Source organism: Vombatus ursinus, unplaced genomic scaffold, assembly GCF_900497805.2.
Source record: "Vombatus ursinus unplaced genomic scaffold, bare-nosed wombat genome assembly UNPS02004691.1, whole genome shotgun sequence".
NCBI lineage: Eukaryota > Metazoa > Chordata > Mammalia > Diprotodontia > Vombatidae > Vombatus > Vombatus ursinus.
This window is the reverse complement of record NW_020944469.1, coordinates 5,708,752-5,721,157: the sequence shown is the minus strand read 5'-3', so window position 1 is coordinate 5,721,157 and position 12,406 is coordinate 5,708,752. Positions and strand designations below refer to the sequence as shown.

Sequence of the window (12,406 nt, the reverse complement as noted above, 5' to 3'; positions counted from 1 at the left end):
GCAATTTTCAAAGGAAGAAATCCAAACTATCGCCAGCTACATGAAAAACAGTAATCATTAGAGAAACCCAAATTAAAGCAACTCCAACGTTCCATCTTATACCTTCAAATGGGTAAAGATGACAAAAATAGAAAATGACAAATGTTGAAGGTGCTACAGGAAAACAAGCACATTAATGCACTGCTGGTAGAGTTGTGAATTGGTCCAGCCGTTCTAGAAAGCAATTTGGAACTATGCCCCAAAGTTACTAAACTGTACATATCCTTTGACACAGGCCCCACTAATCCTCACTACTAGGCATATATCCAGAAAAGCTCAAAGAAAGAAGAAAAGGAACCATATGTACAAGAACATTTATAGCTGCTCTTTTTATAGTGGCAAAGAATTGAAAACTGAAGTGATGTTGAACAAATTATGTCCTATGAATGAAACATCACTGTACTACAGGAAATGACAAAAGGGACGGTTTTAGAGAAACCCAAGAAGCCTTTTATGAGGTAGGGGGAACCAGGAGAATTATTTGCATAATAACAATAATACTGTAAAGACAAACAACTTTGAAAAATTTAAGAATGTTGATCAATGCAATGACCAATCATGATTCCTGATGATGAAGGATGTTACCTACTTCCTGGCAAAGGTGACAGACTCAGGATGCAGAAGAAGACATAAGTTTTTACATAGTCAATGTGGGAATTTATGTTGCTTGACTATGCATATTTACTGCAAGGTATTTCCTTTTTCTGTTTTTCAGGGGTGAGAGGAGGTAGAGAGATAAAATAATTACTAATTAACTAAAAAATTAAATAAAAGAATATGCAAAAGTTGGATAATAAAACAATTTCCCTTTTAAAACTGAGCCCATCACTTTCTCTTCATAAAATTTGTTTCAGCAAGTTTTCCTGCTTCTACAATACCCTAAAATGTTTGAACTGGTTCCACAATCTAATCGACTCCAAGAAGGAGTCATTAAAGATTAATTTAATACTATATAATCCTTATAACATAAGAATTTAATTAAAGTGCACTGACATTTCAATGATTCCAAGAAATACAAATGAGACATCACCATTAATACAAATGGTGTTTCCTTGAATAATCTCCCAGTTTTGTTACATATGGACTTTTTGATAAGATGTTTATCTTGGTAGTGGGTTTTTCTTAAGGACCCTACCAGATGCTGAAAGTTAACTAATCTCAACACAATCTATCAAAATGTTCTTTTAATTTCTGTTTACCTAGAGAAATGGTTTAAGTTACAACAATCCATAGTACATAGAGCAAAATGAACTAGAAGGTGTTCTTAGACCAGAAGGCAGTCATTTTTCCTCTGAATATTTGATGGTACCTTAATGCCTGCCTCAAAAGAACAAACAGCAGATAAGGTTACACTTTAAAATCACTAAAATATACTTCAGACTGTTGGGATCAAGATTTTTTTTTAATATAGAAGACAAACTAATTTGAATAGCAGATTATTTTAAAAAATAGAATAAGACAACCTGAAGGAACATCCAGATATCTTCTAGTCTACTGACCTCATCACTGATCCTTTAAACCAGGGGTGGGGGAACCTGAGGCCTTGAAGCCACATGTGGCCTTCTAGGTCCTCAAGTGGGACTGGATTCAGTTAAAGGGCCTCACTTGAGGACTTGGAGGGCCACATGTGGCCTCCAGGCCCAGGTTCCCTACTCTTGCTCTAAACAAATGTTTTTTTGTTTGTTTGTTTGTTTGTTTTTTTGTTAACATGCTGAATGTCTACTTATCCAAACAGGAGATTAGGCAAGGAGAGGCCTGAGGGTAAGGTGTTGGTAAAAGCTATGTAGTATCTGCAAGGTTGTGGATCTGGTTGCTGGCAGGACAGAGGAAATGTTGTCCTAGAGTTGTTCACAGCTCTAGTCTTAGTGGTCATCCCCATCTAAGGATATGTACTCTGTCCTTAGACTGCAGTCCTTGGACTATTTGTATTAGATCAATGGGCTGAATACAATATGGGGAATCTTGACCACAAGTTAATGATATGCAATAAATGTATATTGATGGCACTAAGAGATTAAGTCCTAAAGGCATAAGATCATGCTGCAGGAGTCTCTTTACTATGAACCTGGTTCCCTCAGGGTGAGTTAAAACCTTTGTTCAATCAATACTTTCTACCCTAGTGATTAGGGACAAACAGACATGGTGATGGAGTGGGCAGGGTGGGGAAGGGAGGCAACCTGTGATATGATGTCCTTCCTGTAGTGTAGTCATAGGTTGCATTGGTTAGGGATGGCACATATCTGAAGAGAAGCCAGTGCCACACAAGAATTCTCAAAAACAATTTGAAAACAAAATTTTTATTTCACTTTGAAAAAGTATATCCTATAAAAGTTTAGGAAGAATGGAAACATCACATGATCAAATATGAATAGAGTATAAAAGCACCAAGAAGACTCTAGGTGTCATACAAGGAGCATCTAAAGGGACAAACAAAAGTTCCTTTCGCATATATATCACGAAGGAGTTGGAGAGAAGAGCTGTACTCCAGAAGGGGCCGTCCGACACGTTGGCGGACGTGGCACTCACACTTGTGGGGTGGCTCAGAAATCAAGGGTATCTCCACTTTCTCTCCCATCAGCCAGCCCTACGTGCCTGAAATTTTTATCATGATTCACCCTTTAGGATGAAGGCCCAAAGGGCCTCCAGGGAAATGTAAACATGTAACCAGGGGTATCACCTATCTGAATAGATTCGCTCATTAAATTATCTGGAAACAGAACAAGGGATGGGCACATTTTGACAAAGCAAGGAAGAGTCTGAAATCTGGTGGATTATTAGACACAGTACTGTTCCACTACTAGCACTTTTTACCTCAAGTAGTTTTACGTAATGTCCCAGCCCATATTGATCATCTACCATAGCCCTAAAGGCAATCAATTCTTTTTAGTGTAAGGAGTGCCAAGTTATTCCACTGAAGCCCGATTCTAATGCCCCATCACAGCATGGAAATGACCCTGGGCATTCAAAGGCTATGGCAGTGGATCTCAAGCTCTGGCTGCAAGGATAGTCCTGGCACCAGATTATCTACTGTTAGAGAACCATCCGAGCTAAGAATACCTATTGTCCAGACTATGACATGCAGTTGGATGGCCAGCACATGGAATTAGTCCATATCTCTTGGACAGGTACTGCAGGTGGACAGTGAGCTGGGCCCAGAAATGAATAGTAGGAGGAGAGCAGGCTGGATTGCATTTGGGAAATCACACAGTACTTTCAATGAACCAGAGCTGCTCACAGCTGCAAAAATCCTTCTTTTTGACAGCAATGGGCTCTCAGTGATATTCTATGACTGAGAATCATAGACCACCACAATCTCATAAGAACAAGAAGTGTTGGTGATTCAAGGGAAAATGGAGAGAAATAGGGTGGGTGTAAGGCAGCAGCATATTATTACCTATTACTTACACACAGAAAGTGGTATAAATGGCATCATCAGGAACATACGTGACAGAAAAGCAGATGGAAAGCCTGAATGGTGCACAGATAGCTACAAAATATTTTTAAAAATAGTATTGTTGGTGGACCTTCTATGGGGAATTTATGGAAAAAATAGAGACAAAAGTCACATGAGATGAGAGAGTATAGATAATGATTTGCACTGGGGAAGGAGTACTCACTCTATTGCCAAAATGATGGAAGCACTAACATAGTGAATTAAGCAGTGAAGAAGTTAACAAGGTAATATGAAAGAGGGAATGGAAATGATAGGCTCTCATCCTATTAATAAGAGACTTCCCAAGATGACTGTGTTCACTTTATTCAGACAATGGGTAAGGGTCCCTTGGATATGTGTTTAGTGGTTTCAGCCGAATCCCTAACTAAAGGTCAGGCATCCTTAGAAAGGAAGAAAAATGACAAAGCTAGAAAGGGAAATGATTTTTAACTGATTTAAAAAAAAACCAAAACATCCACAGCATTCGGCTCGGTAGATTAAAATTTCTATTAAAGTCAGGCTTGTGTCTATGTGTGTACAACATAATAAACGAATCTTTATGTTAGACCCGGAGAATGAAGTGGTAAAAAATAGAGCCAAGAAGGATTTTCACATGGGAAACAAACAATTAAGCAGCTGTAATGCATCATTAATTAACAAAATTAAGTTAACTCCTGTAGGAGGAGATATGGAAAATGCTGGAGTTGGGTCATCACCGGTGACTAAATTCTCTCATCTATGAACTGCTCTATTCGTGTTTTGGGGACCTGATGCTTATCCTGTTCACCGGCCTGGCATTGCTAAGCGACATGAAAAGGTCTTAGCATAGTCTGCAGGGACAGTCCTTAGGGCAATGTACTGGTTGTACAACAACATACAAAGAATTTAAGTGCCTTGTGCTTCAGTTGAATCAGCTATGAAACGGGGGTACAACATACACATGTGGGGGGGAATCCCCCCTTGTTTATTAGAAGAAGCATTGTGTGGTAGGTAGGAGGAGAACTGGGTCTGAAATGAGTAAGGTCCCAAAGTGGATCTGGGCAAGTCACTTCCCATATCTGGGTTTTAATTTCCTCTTCTGTAGAATGAGAGGCTATGAAGGGATGATTTCTGGGGTAATTTCCACTTTTCAAACCTATAATTCTGTAAATATTTGTGTCTGAAACACAAGAGTACAAATATAGTGCTAGAACACTTCTGGGACTAAGGCAACAGGCAGAACCACAAGAATTATATTTATCTATATGGAGTAGTCAATCACTAAGGTAGATGTATTCATTTTCCAGAGGCATTATTGAGAACACATACTACAAACTCATTACTATGTCTGAATATTTGGGAAGAATAAAGCTGGATGCAATTTTGTTCACATTTCTGGCACAAAATATTTTGAAGCTAGGTTTAAAATCACCTTAGTCTTTGACTCCCTCCCCCCATCCCCACCCGCACCCACACACACACCCACACACCCACACACACACACACACAGAGCATTGCCATAGCTCTGGGGCTCCTAGGAAACCTGCAGCACATCACATTTCAGCTACATAAATGGGGTGGATGTTGTGGTAACTACCCCCTTTGGTGGTACTCCCAGCTCCCAATTACTAATACACAAAATCACATTATCAAATCAAAAGGTTCATTATCACAGCAAATGAACCCAGTGATAAGGATGAACAAGCAAAGAGACAATTTTATTTTCCTTTAACAGGACAGTCTTCTATTTCAGAAAAAGTACCCAGTGGAGAATACTGGTAAAAAAAAAAAAAAACAACTAATATTGTGAATCTACACAGCACAGTATGATTAGAGGCCTTGTTCAAATTCTGAAATTGTGTCATTTTGCATAGTGAACCCATGACCTCTCTATTATTAAGAATATAACACAGACACAGACTGTTAGGACTGGAAGGGACCTTAAAGATGATTTTAAAGTGGGGAGATTGAAAATTCAATACTATTCAACAAGATTTACTGAGCACCCACTGTGTGCCAGGCACTGGGCACTTGTAAAAGGCCCAAATCAAACAAGTCTCTGCCCTCCCAGAGTTTCTATTCTACTAAGGATTTGTAAAGTGAAGTGATTTGCCGAAGGTCACACAGCTACTTCCGAAGAGCCTGGCTCTGACTGAAACTTAAAAGAGGAGTCTGAAAGTCACATATATGCTATGCTTAACAGATTGCTATGACCCCTGATTTCCCCATAGAGCAGGTTAAGGCACATGGGGAAGAGGATGATGAAGGTTACCTAGCAGTCACCCCACAGTAACACAGCATCCAGAGAGCTCCTGCTTTTGAGGGTGACTACCAAGCTCACTATGCCCTTTACACATTCTCGAAGATCTTCCTTAGCTGATCGATTGTCATGGGAAAAGACAATGGAGAGTGAAGAGAGTGAAGTGGAGGAGCAAAAGACAGTTTTCTCCTATAATGGGTCATGAATGATATATACAGTGATAGGGAGAGAAACAAGAAAAAGCTTAAGAAGTAGTAGTGGGTGGCAAGTTAATAGAGAAGCTTTACAACCTCCAAGGGGTATTGTGGAGAGAGCTAGACCAGCTTAGAGTTTGCTCCTTCACCTGGCTGGAGGGAGGCCAAGTGATGGGGGGCAGGGGGTGACAGTTAGACAAATGTCTATACAAATGTGTAAAATAAGGGAAATTGGAAGGGTGAACTCCAGATCCTAATACAAGGGGGCAATGTGATTTCATAGATGTCACTAAGACTTGGTGGGAGAAGACCTATGAAATTGGCCTATACCTCTGAAAGGGTATGCCTCATAGAAAAGGGACAGTATAGGCAGAACCTGGAGAAGATACACTTAGATGAGGAAATCCAGGAACCAGAGTTGGGGAACATGATGGGAAAGCATTTGGGTGATATTCAGTAGATGGTGATAAACAGAAGAAAACTGTCATCAAAGTTTACTACGGGCCATCTGGACAGAAAAAGGAAATAGATCAGAAGCCTGGCAGACAGTCATGATATAGTAGTGATGGGAGACTTCAATTATCCAGACATATGCTAGCACTCTCTCTCTGGCAAAAGCAGAACATTGAATAATTTCTTAACTACTTTAAATGATAATTTTATCCTTCAACAAGTGAGGAAAGAAATGAAAAGAAATAGTCTAGATCTAACTCTCACCAGTAAAGAACCAATTATTAGTACAGAAATAAAGGAGAAATGACCACTCCAGGTTGCACACAGTCTCATATCATAGGCACCAACCTAGGTTTGGGAAGAACAGATTTTAAAGGGTTCAGAGAAGTGATAGGTAGGAGGGCATGGACTCTAATTCTCTATGGAAAGTCAGCTGAAGACATATGAGAAGTTCTTAAGAATGAAATTCTGAAGACAAAAAGAGAAACGATTCTGATGAAAAGGAAAACCAGGAGTTGCTGAGTCACTATCAGTGACCTCTGAAAGATAATGTAAAATGTTCTGTGGAATTAGAGAAAGATAAATGTACTGACATTTAAAATAAGGAAGAGAACAGAGTTTGCAAACTGTAGGCCAAATTCAGACTTGGACTCAAGGCCAAATTCTGGCAAAATTCTAGAATGTGTTAGCAAAAGAGTGGTCATTGAACATCAAGAGAGGGGAGCAGTGACCACAAAGAGAGATGCCATGGTTTCCTCAAGAACGGGAGCATTTACATAGCATGTTAAGATCTGCAAAGCACTATACATTTGCTACTTCATATACAACCCTGTGAGGTAGGCACTATCATTATCCACATTTTACAGATGAAGAAAGTAAGTTACCTTTAGGTTAAGAAAGGTTAAGTGACTTGTCCAGGGTCACACAGTTAGTAACTATCTGTGACAGGACTTGAACTCAAGGTCCCTTTACTCCAAGTACAATATTCTTTCCACTGAGCCACCTAGCCACTACCCTAAGAAGTGCCTGGTACATAGTAGGTGCTTAATAAATGTTTATTGGTTAATTACTAGTAGACTTGTTCTGCATGGTTCTGATAGGTTAGCACTAAGAACAATATGTAGAAAGGCGGATTCAGATTTTCTGTAAAGAAGAACTTCCTAACACTTACACTGGTATAAAAGTGGAATGAGCTACTTTTCTTTTCCCACTCCTTCTGTGTTCTTGGGCTCAGTAAGCCCTGGAGTCCTCCTGATGCCATAGCTTCCCTGGCTCCCCTTCCTAGCACTGGTGGCACGTTGACTCCTAACCTCAGATTCCCTGGTTGTGGTAAGACAGTTGAAATACTCCTACTCCCTCCTTGCTAGGCTCAGAGGTCTCTCCCTGTCCCACCACCACACTGGAATGTTTCCTCCTTTGAGGTTCACTCAATCCGTATCGACCAGCCAATGAAGATTCCTATAACTGCTGGCTTACTGACCTCGGGGACACCCCCCTTTTTCTCAATGAGGTCAGTGCCTAGTTCAGTCTTTCTCTCCTCCACAATTCTTACTTTCATACCAGGGAACACATAATGATACTCCTTTTCAAACATCTTCACCTCAGAGTTCCTCAACTTACTCATTTCCCATGACTTCAGCTACACCTGAAGATGGTCATGCCTTTGGTCTTGCAATCACCCCCAAATGTACCACTTCCACCTTGGGGTACTATATAATTCCCTCATCTGATCATAATCTATTGGCATTCTACATCTCCCTATCCCTTGCAACCCCTGACTCTCTTCTTCATTTTCACCATAACCATCAGTTCTTCCCCAGGCCATCAACCCTCCCTGGCTCCACTCTCCTCCCTTCACAATCTTGACCCCTTGGTGAACCAATTCATCTCTCCACTGCCCTCTTCTGTGAAACCCCTTGCCTCCTTAGATCGCCGATTTTGCATCACCAAATCTCGGCCTTGTTTTACTCCTACCTTGTTTCACAGCCTTCACTCCTGCTCATGGATGCTGAATTAAGCTAGAAAAAATCATGAAACTTTGCTGTCTGGGGCCACTACAAGTTTATGTTTCATAATCTCAACTGATTCACTTAACTGATATCCCACTTAACCACAGCAGTGTTTCCAAACCTTTCCATATAGCTGGTATTTATTAAGCACCTACTAAGTGCCAGGCACTGGGCTAAGTGCTTCACAATATTGTCTCATTTGATCCTCAAAACAACCCTGGGAAGTAGGTACTATTATTATCCCAATTTTGCAGTTGAAGAAACTGAGGCAAACAGAGGTGAAGTGACTTGTCCAGGGTCACATAGCTAGTGTCTGAGGACAGATTTGCACTCAGGTCTTCCTGACTCTAGATCCAGCAATCTATCCATTTCCCCACCCAACATCCCTCTTCAACCTCCCATTGGTTCCCCTCCCTCTCCCCACTCTCAGCTGAGAACTGGCTCATATTTCACTGAAAACAATCAAGACCATTCTCCGAGAGCTCCCTCTTCTTCAGACCTCCTCTCATATCAAAAGATGTCTTTCCCCACTGCTCATCCTTCACTCCTGTCTCACATGAAGAGGTGACTCTTTGCCTTGCCAAGGCTAACCTCTTCATGTGGAGAAGTGATCCCTTTCAACACGGTCTTCTCCAGCAAGTTGTTCCCACTGCCATCCCTATTGTCTAACTAATCTTCAATCTCTTCCTGTCTCTTGGCTGCTTCCCTACTGGTTACAATCCCAATTGTCAAAAAAATTCTCCCATTATTAACTCCCTGAAAAGTTCATCTATAATCGGTGTCTCCACTTTCTTTCCTCACTCCTTGTGTAGCTTTCTGCAGTTGGCTTCTGACCACATCATGAAATTGCTCTCTCAGAAGTTACCAATGATCTGAAGTCTTCATTGCCATATCTACTAGCCTTTTCTGCAGTGTTTTACACTGTTGATTACTTTCTTCTCTTTGATGCTCTCTTTTCTCTAGGTTTCCAGGACACTACACTGCCCGGATTCTCCCCCTATGATTCTGACTACTTCTTTTCAGTCTCTTTTACTGGCCATGCCCACTAATAGTGGGTACCCCCAAGGCTCTGTCCTGGACCCTCTTTTCTTTTCCTATGCTATTAAATTCGATGATCTCTCATAAGCTGCCACGGATTCAATTATCATCTCTAAGCAGAGTATTCTCAGATCTACTCATCCAGCTCGAACCTATCTCTTCACCAACAGTCTCTCATCTCCAACTGCCAATCAGACATCTCAAACTAGATGTCTCGTAGACATCTTGAACTCAACGTGTCCAAAAGTAAACTCATTATCTTTCCCCAAACCCCCCTCTTCCTTTTTCTTTTTCTGTCATTCAGGCTTACAACGTAGGCGTCACCTTCATCTCCTCATTCTTTCTCACTTTCCTTATCCAATCAATTACCAAGTCCTGTCCACTCTGCCTTTGTAACATTATTCATATACGCCTGTTTCTCTCTTCTGACACTACCACTACCCTGAGGCATGTCCTCATCACCTCATGCCTGGATTATTCCAGTGGCCTGCTGGTTGATCTCCCTGCCAAGTCTCTCTCCACTGCAGAGAATCCTACACTCAGTTGCCAAAGGGAGCTTCTGAGAGTGCACATCTGACCATGACATTCCCTAGTCAATGAACTCTAGTTGCTCCCTATTACTTTCAGGATCAAATATAAGATTCCCCGTTTGGCTTATAAAGCCCTTCAAACCTAGCTTCTTCTTTCTTACCTTACCAGTCTCCTTAACATCCTTAACAACTGAATCCGTGATCCAACGATAGCAGCGTCCTCGCTATTCCTTACGCATGACACTCTATCTCCCAACTCCATGTATTTCCATTGACTGTGCCCCATGCCTGGAATTTTCTCCCTCCTTATCTCCATCTTGTGGTTTCCTACAGGTCTCAGCTAAAATCCCACCTTCCATAAGAAGGCTTTCCTGGTCCCCTTAATGCTAGTACCCTTCCCTCTTTGATTATCTCCCAGTTATCATGTACATATCTTGTTTGTACAAAGTTGTTTGCACGTTGTCTCCCTCGTTAGACTGTGAGCTCCTTGAGAGCAGGGTCTGGTTTTTTTGGGGGGGAGAGGGGGGAGGGGAATCTTTATTTGAATCCCTGGCACTTAGCACACAATAGGTGTCTAATATTCCTGTTTATTTGACTTGGTGGATTCCTTCTTACTGGAGGTCTTTAATCAAAAGCTTTAGAATCAGGCTCCAGCTTACTTTTCTAAGCTTATTATATGTTATTTGCTTTGATACTCTCTACAAACCAGCTCTATGTACCTGCTTACTGTTATCATCTCTCATCTCCATATTTTTTCACAGGCTGTATTCCCCTCCTCAACTGTCTCTTAGAATTCTTGTCTTCTTGCAAAGTTCAACTCAAGTGGTATGTACCTCAGGAAGCAATTCCTGACTCTCTCCCTGCCTCACCTCAGTTTCTAGTGCCCTCCCCCCAGAAATTAATTCGTTCATATTTTGTATTTAACGTCTATTTTCATGCTGTTTCCAGTCTGCCCTCCCCAATAGAATGTGGGCTCATAGAGGGAAAGAACTGATTCATTTCTGTCTCTGTATTCCCAGCACTGTGCCTGGCACATATTAGGCATAGAAATGTTTATTGAATACACAAATCCTCATTTGTTGGATATGCTGAAAAGAGAATCCTGGCTTAATTTGAGGTTGGACTACATAGTCTCTGAGTTCCCTTCCAACTCCAAGATTCTGTGATTCTGTGAAATGATAAATCCACACTTAAAACCCTTTGTTCATATTTGTAAAGTGCTTGCCAGAGTTCGTGGCACATAGTAGGTGCTATATAAATGCTTGCCATTCTACTCTAATCAATACAACGATCCAAGACAATTCCAAAGGACTGATGATGAAAAATGTTATCCACCTCTAGAGAGAGAATTGAGGAACTCTGAGTGAAAATTGAGTATATTTTTTTTCATTTTCTTTATTTTTCTTGCTTTTTTAGCAACAAAGTTAACATGGAAATATGTTTTGCATGATTCCACATGTATAACAGATATCATATTGTTTGCCTTCTCAATGGGTGGGGGAGGGGCTAGAGGAAGGAAGAGAATTTGGAACTCAAAATTTTTTAAAGGAATGCTGAAAATTAATAAATAATATTTTAATTAAAAAACACTTTCTTTAAATACCTCTAATAGTTAAACAAATATTTAAAATTTTAAGCAAGTATTTAAATACTTTAAGTTCTCAATTCATAAATGTCTTTTAGGTTCACAGAAGATGCTATGGACTCAGCCACAACATAACACAAGGGGAATCTATCCCTAGGGGTAGAGACAGTCGCCTGGGATCTCATGTCTAGTCTCAATAACTCCCTTCTCATCCTTTGATTCATTGGAAGCTTTAGTAGAAGTGGCAGCCTTTCTCACCTCCTCCTTCTAGAATCCTCTGCTTTGATTTCACAGGGATTCCCAAGCTGATTTATGAGGCCACTCTTGAAATCAATTGCTTCAAGGCAGCAGCTTTAGACAGGCCATGTCTAAGTTCCTTCAAAAAAGCTCCTGTACATCTTGTCCTTGTACACCCTGGCTAAGACCTGAGACAGCAACTATACCCCAGAGCAATAAGGGTGGGGGCCACTCCCTTTCTCAGTCATGGCACTATGAAAAATGACCAGTCAACAATACCATCCATGAATCTGAATGGCAAAAGTGCCCCGAGACTTAGTATAACTGAGAGCAATAAAGTTCTTACTTTTGAGTGATTTTTAAGTAACTAACAAAACAAGAGATGTAAGCAGGCCAATTTTTACTTACCAATATACTCAGTAAATCAACTGCTTCTAAAATTATTTCTTGATGATCAGGAATGATCACTCCCAGATCCTCAAGTTCTTGATTTGTTATGCGTAGCAGCTGTTCTCCATTGACGTTTTCACCCTCAAAGTTATCAATGTATTGTTGGACACAGTCATCAAGACCTGGGGAAGACATGAAAAGCCAGAGAAGGAAGTCAAAGAAAATAGGGATTGCACCTCCTAGGGGAAAAAACAACCCA

At 40.7% G+C, this 12,406-nt stretch overlaps 1 protein-coding gene across 1 annotated transcript in view; it reads right to left on the bottom strand.

Annotated features, from left to right (window-relative positions):
• The window catches only part of LOC114026284 (connector enhancer of kinase suppressor of ras 2-like), a 560,345-nt gene that overhangs the window by 382,929 nt on the left and 165,010 nt on the right, over positions 1 to 12,406 (bottom strand). The window contains exon 2 of the mRNA XM_027839961.1: positions 12,166 to 12,329. Coding sequence (XP_027695762.1) covers positions 12,166 to 12,329 — 164 coding nt within the window. The remainder of the gene's footprint in view (positions 1 to 12,165; positions 12,330 to 12,406) is intronic.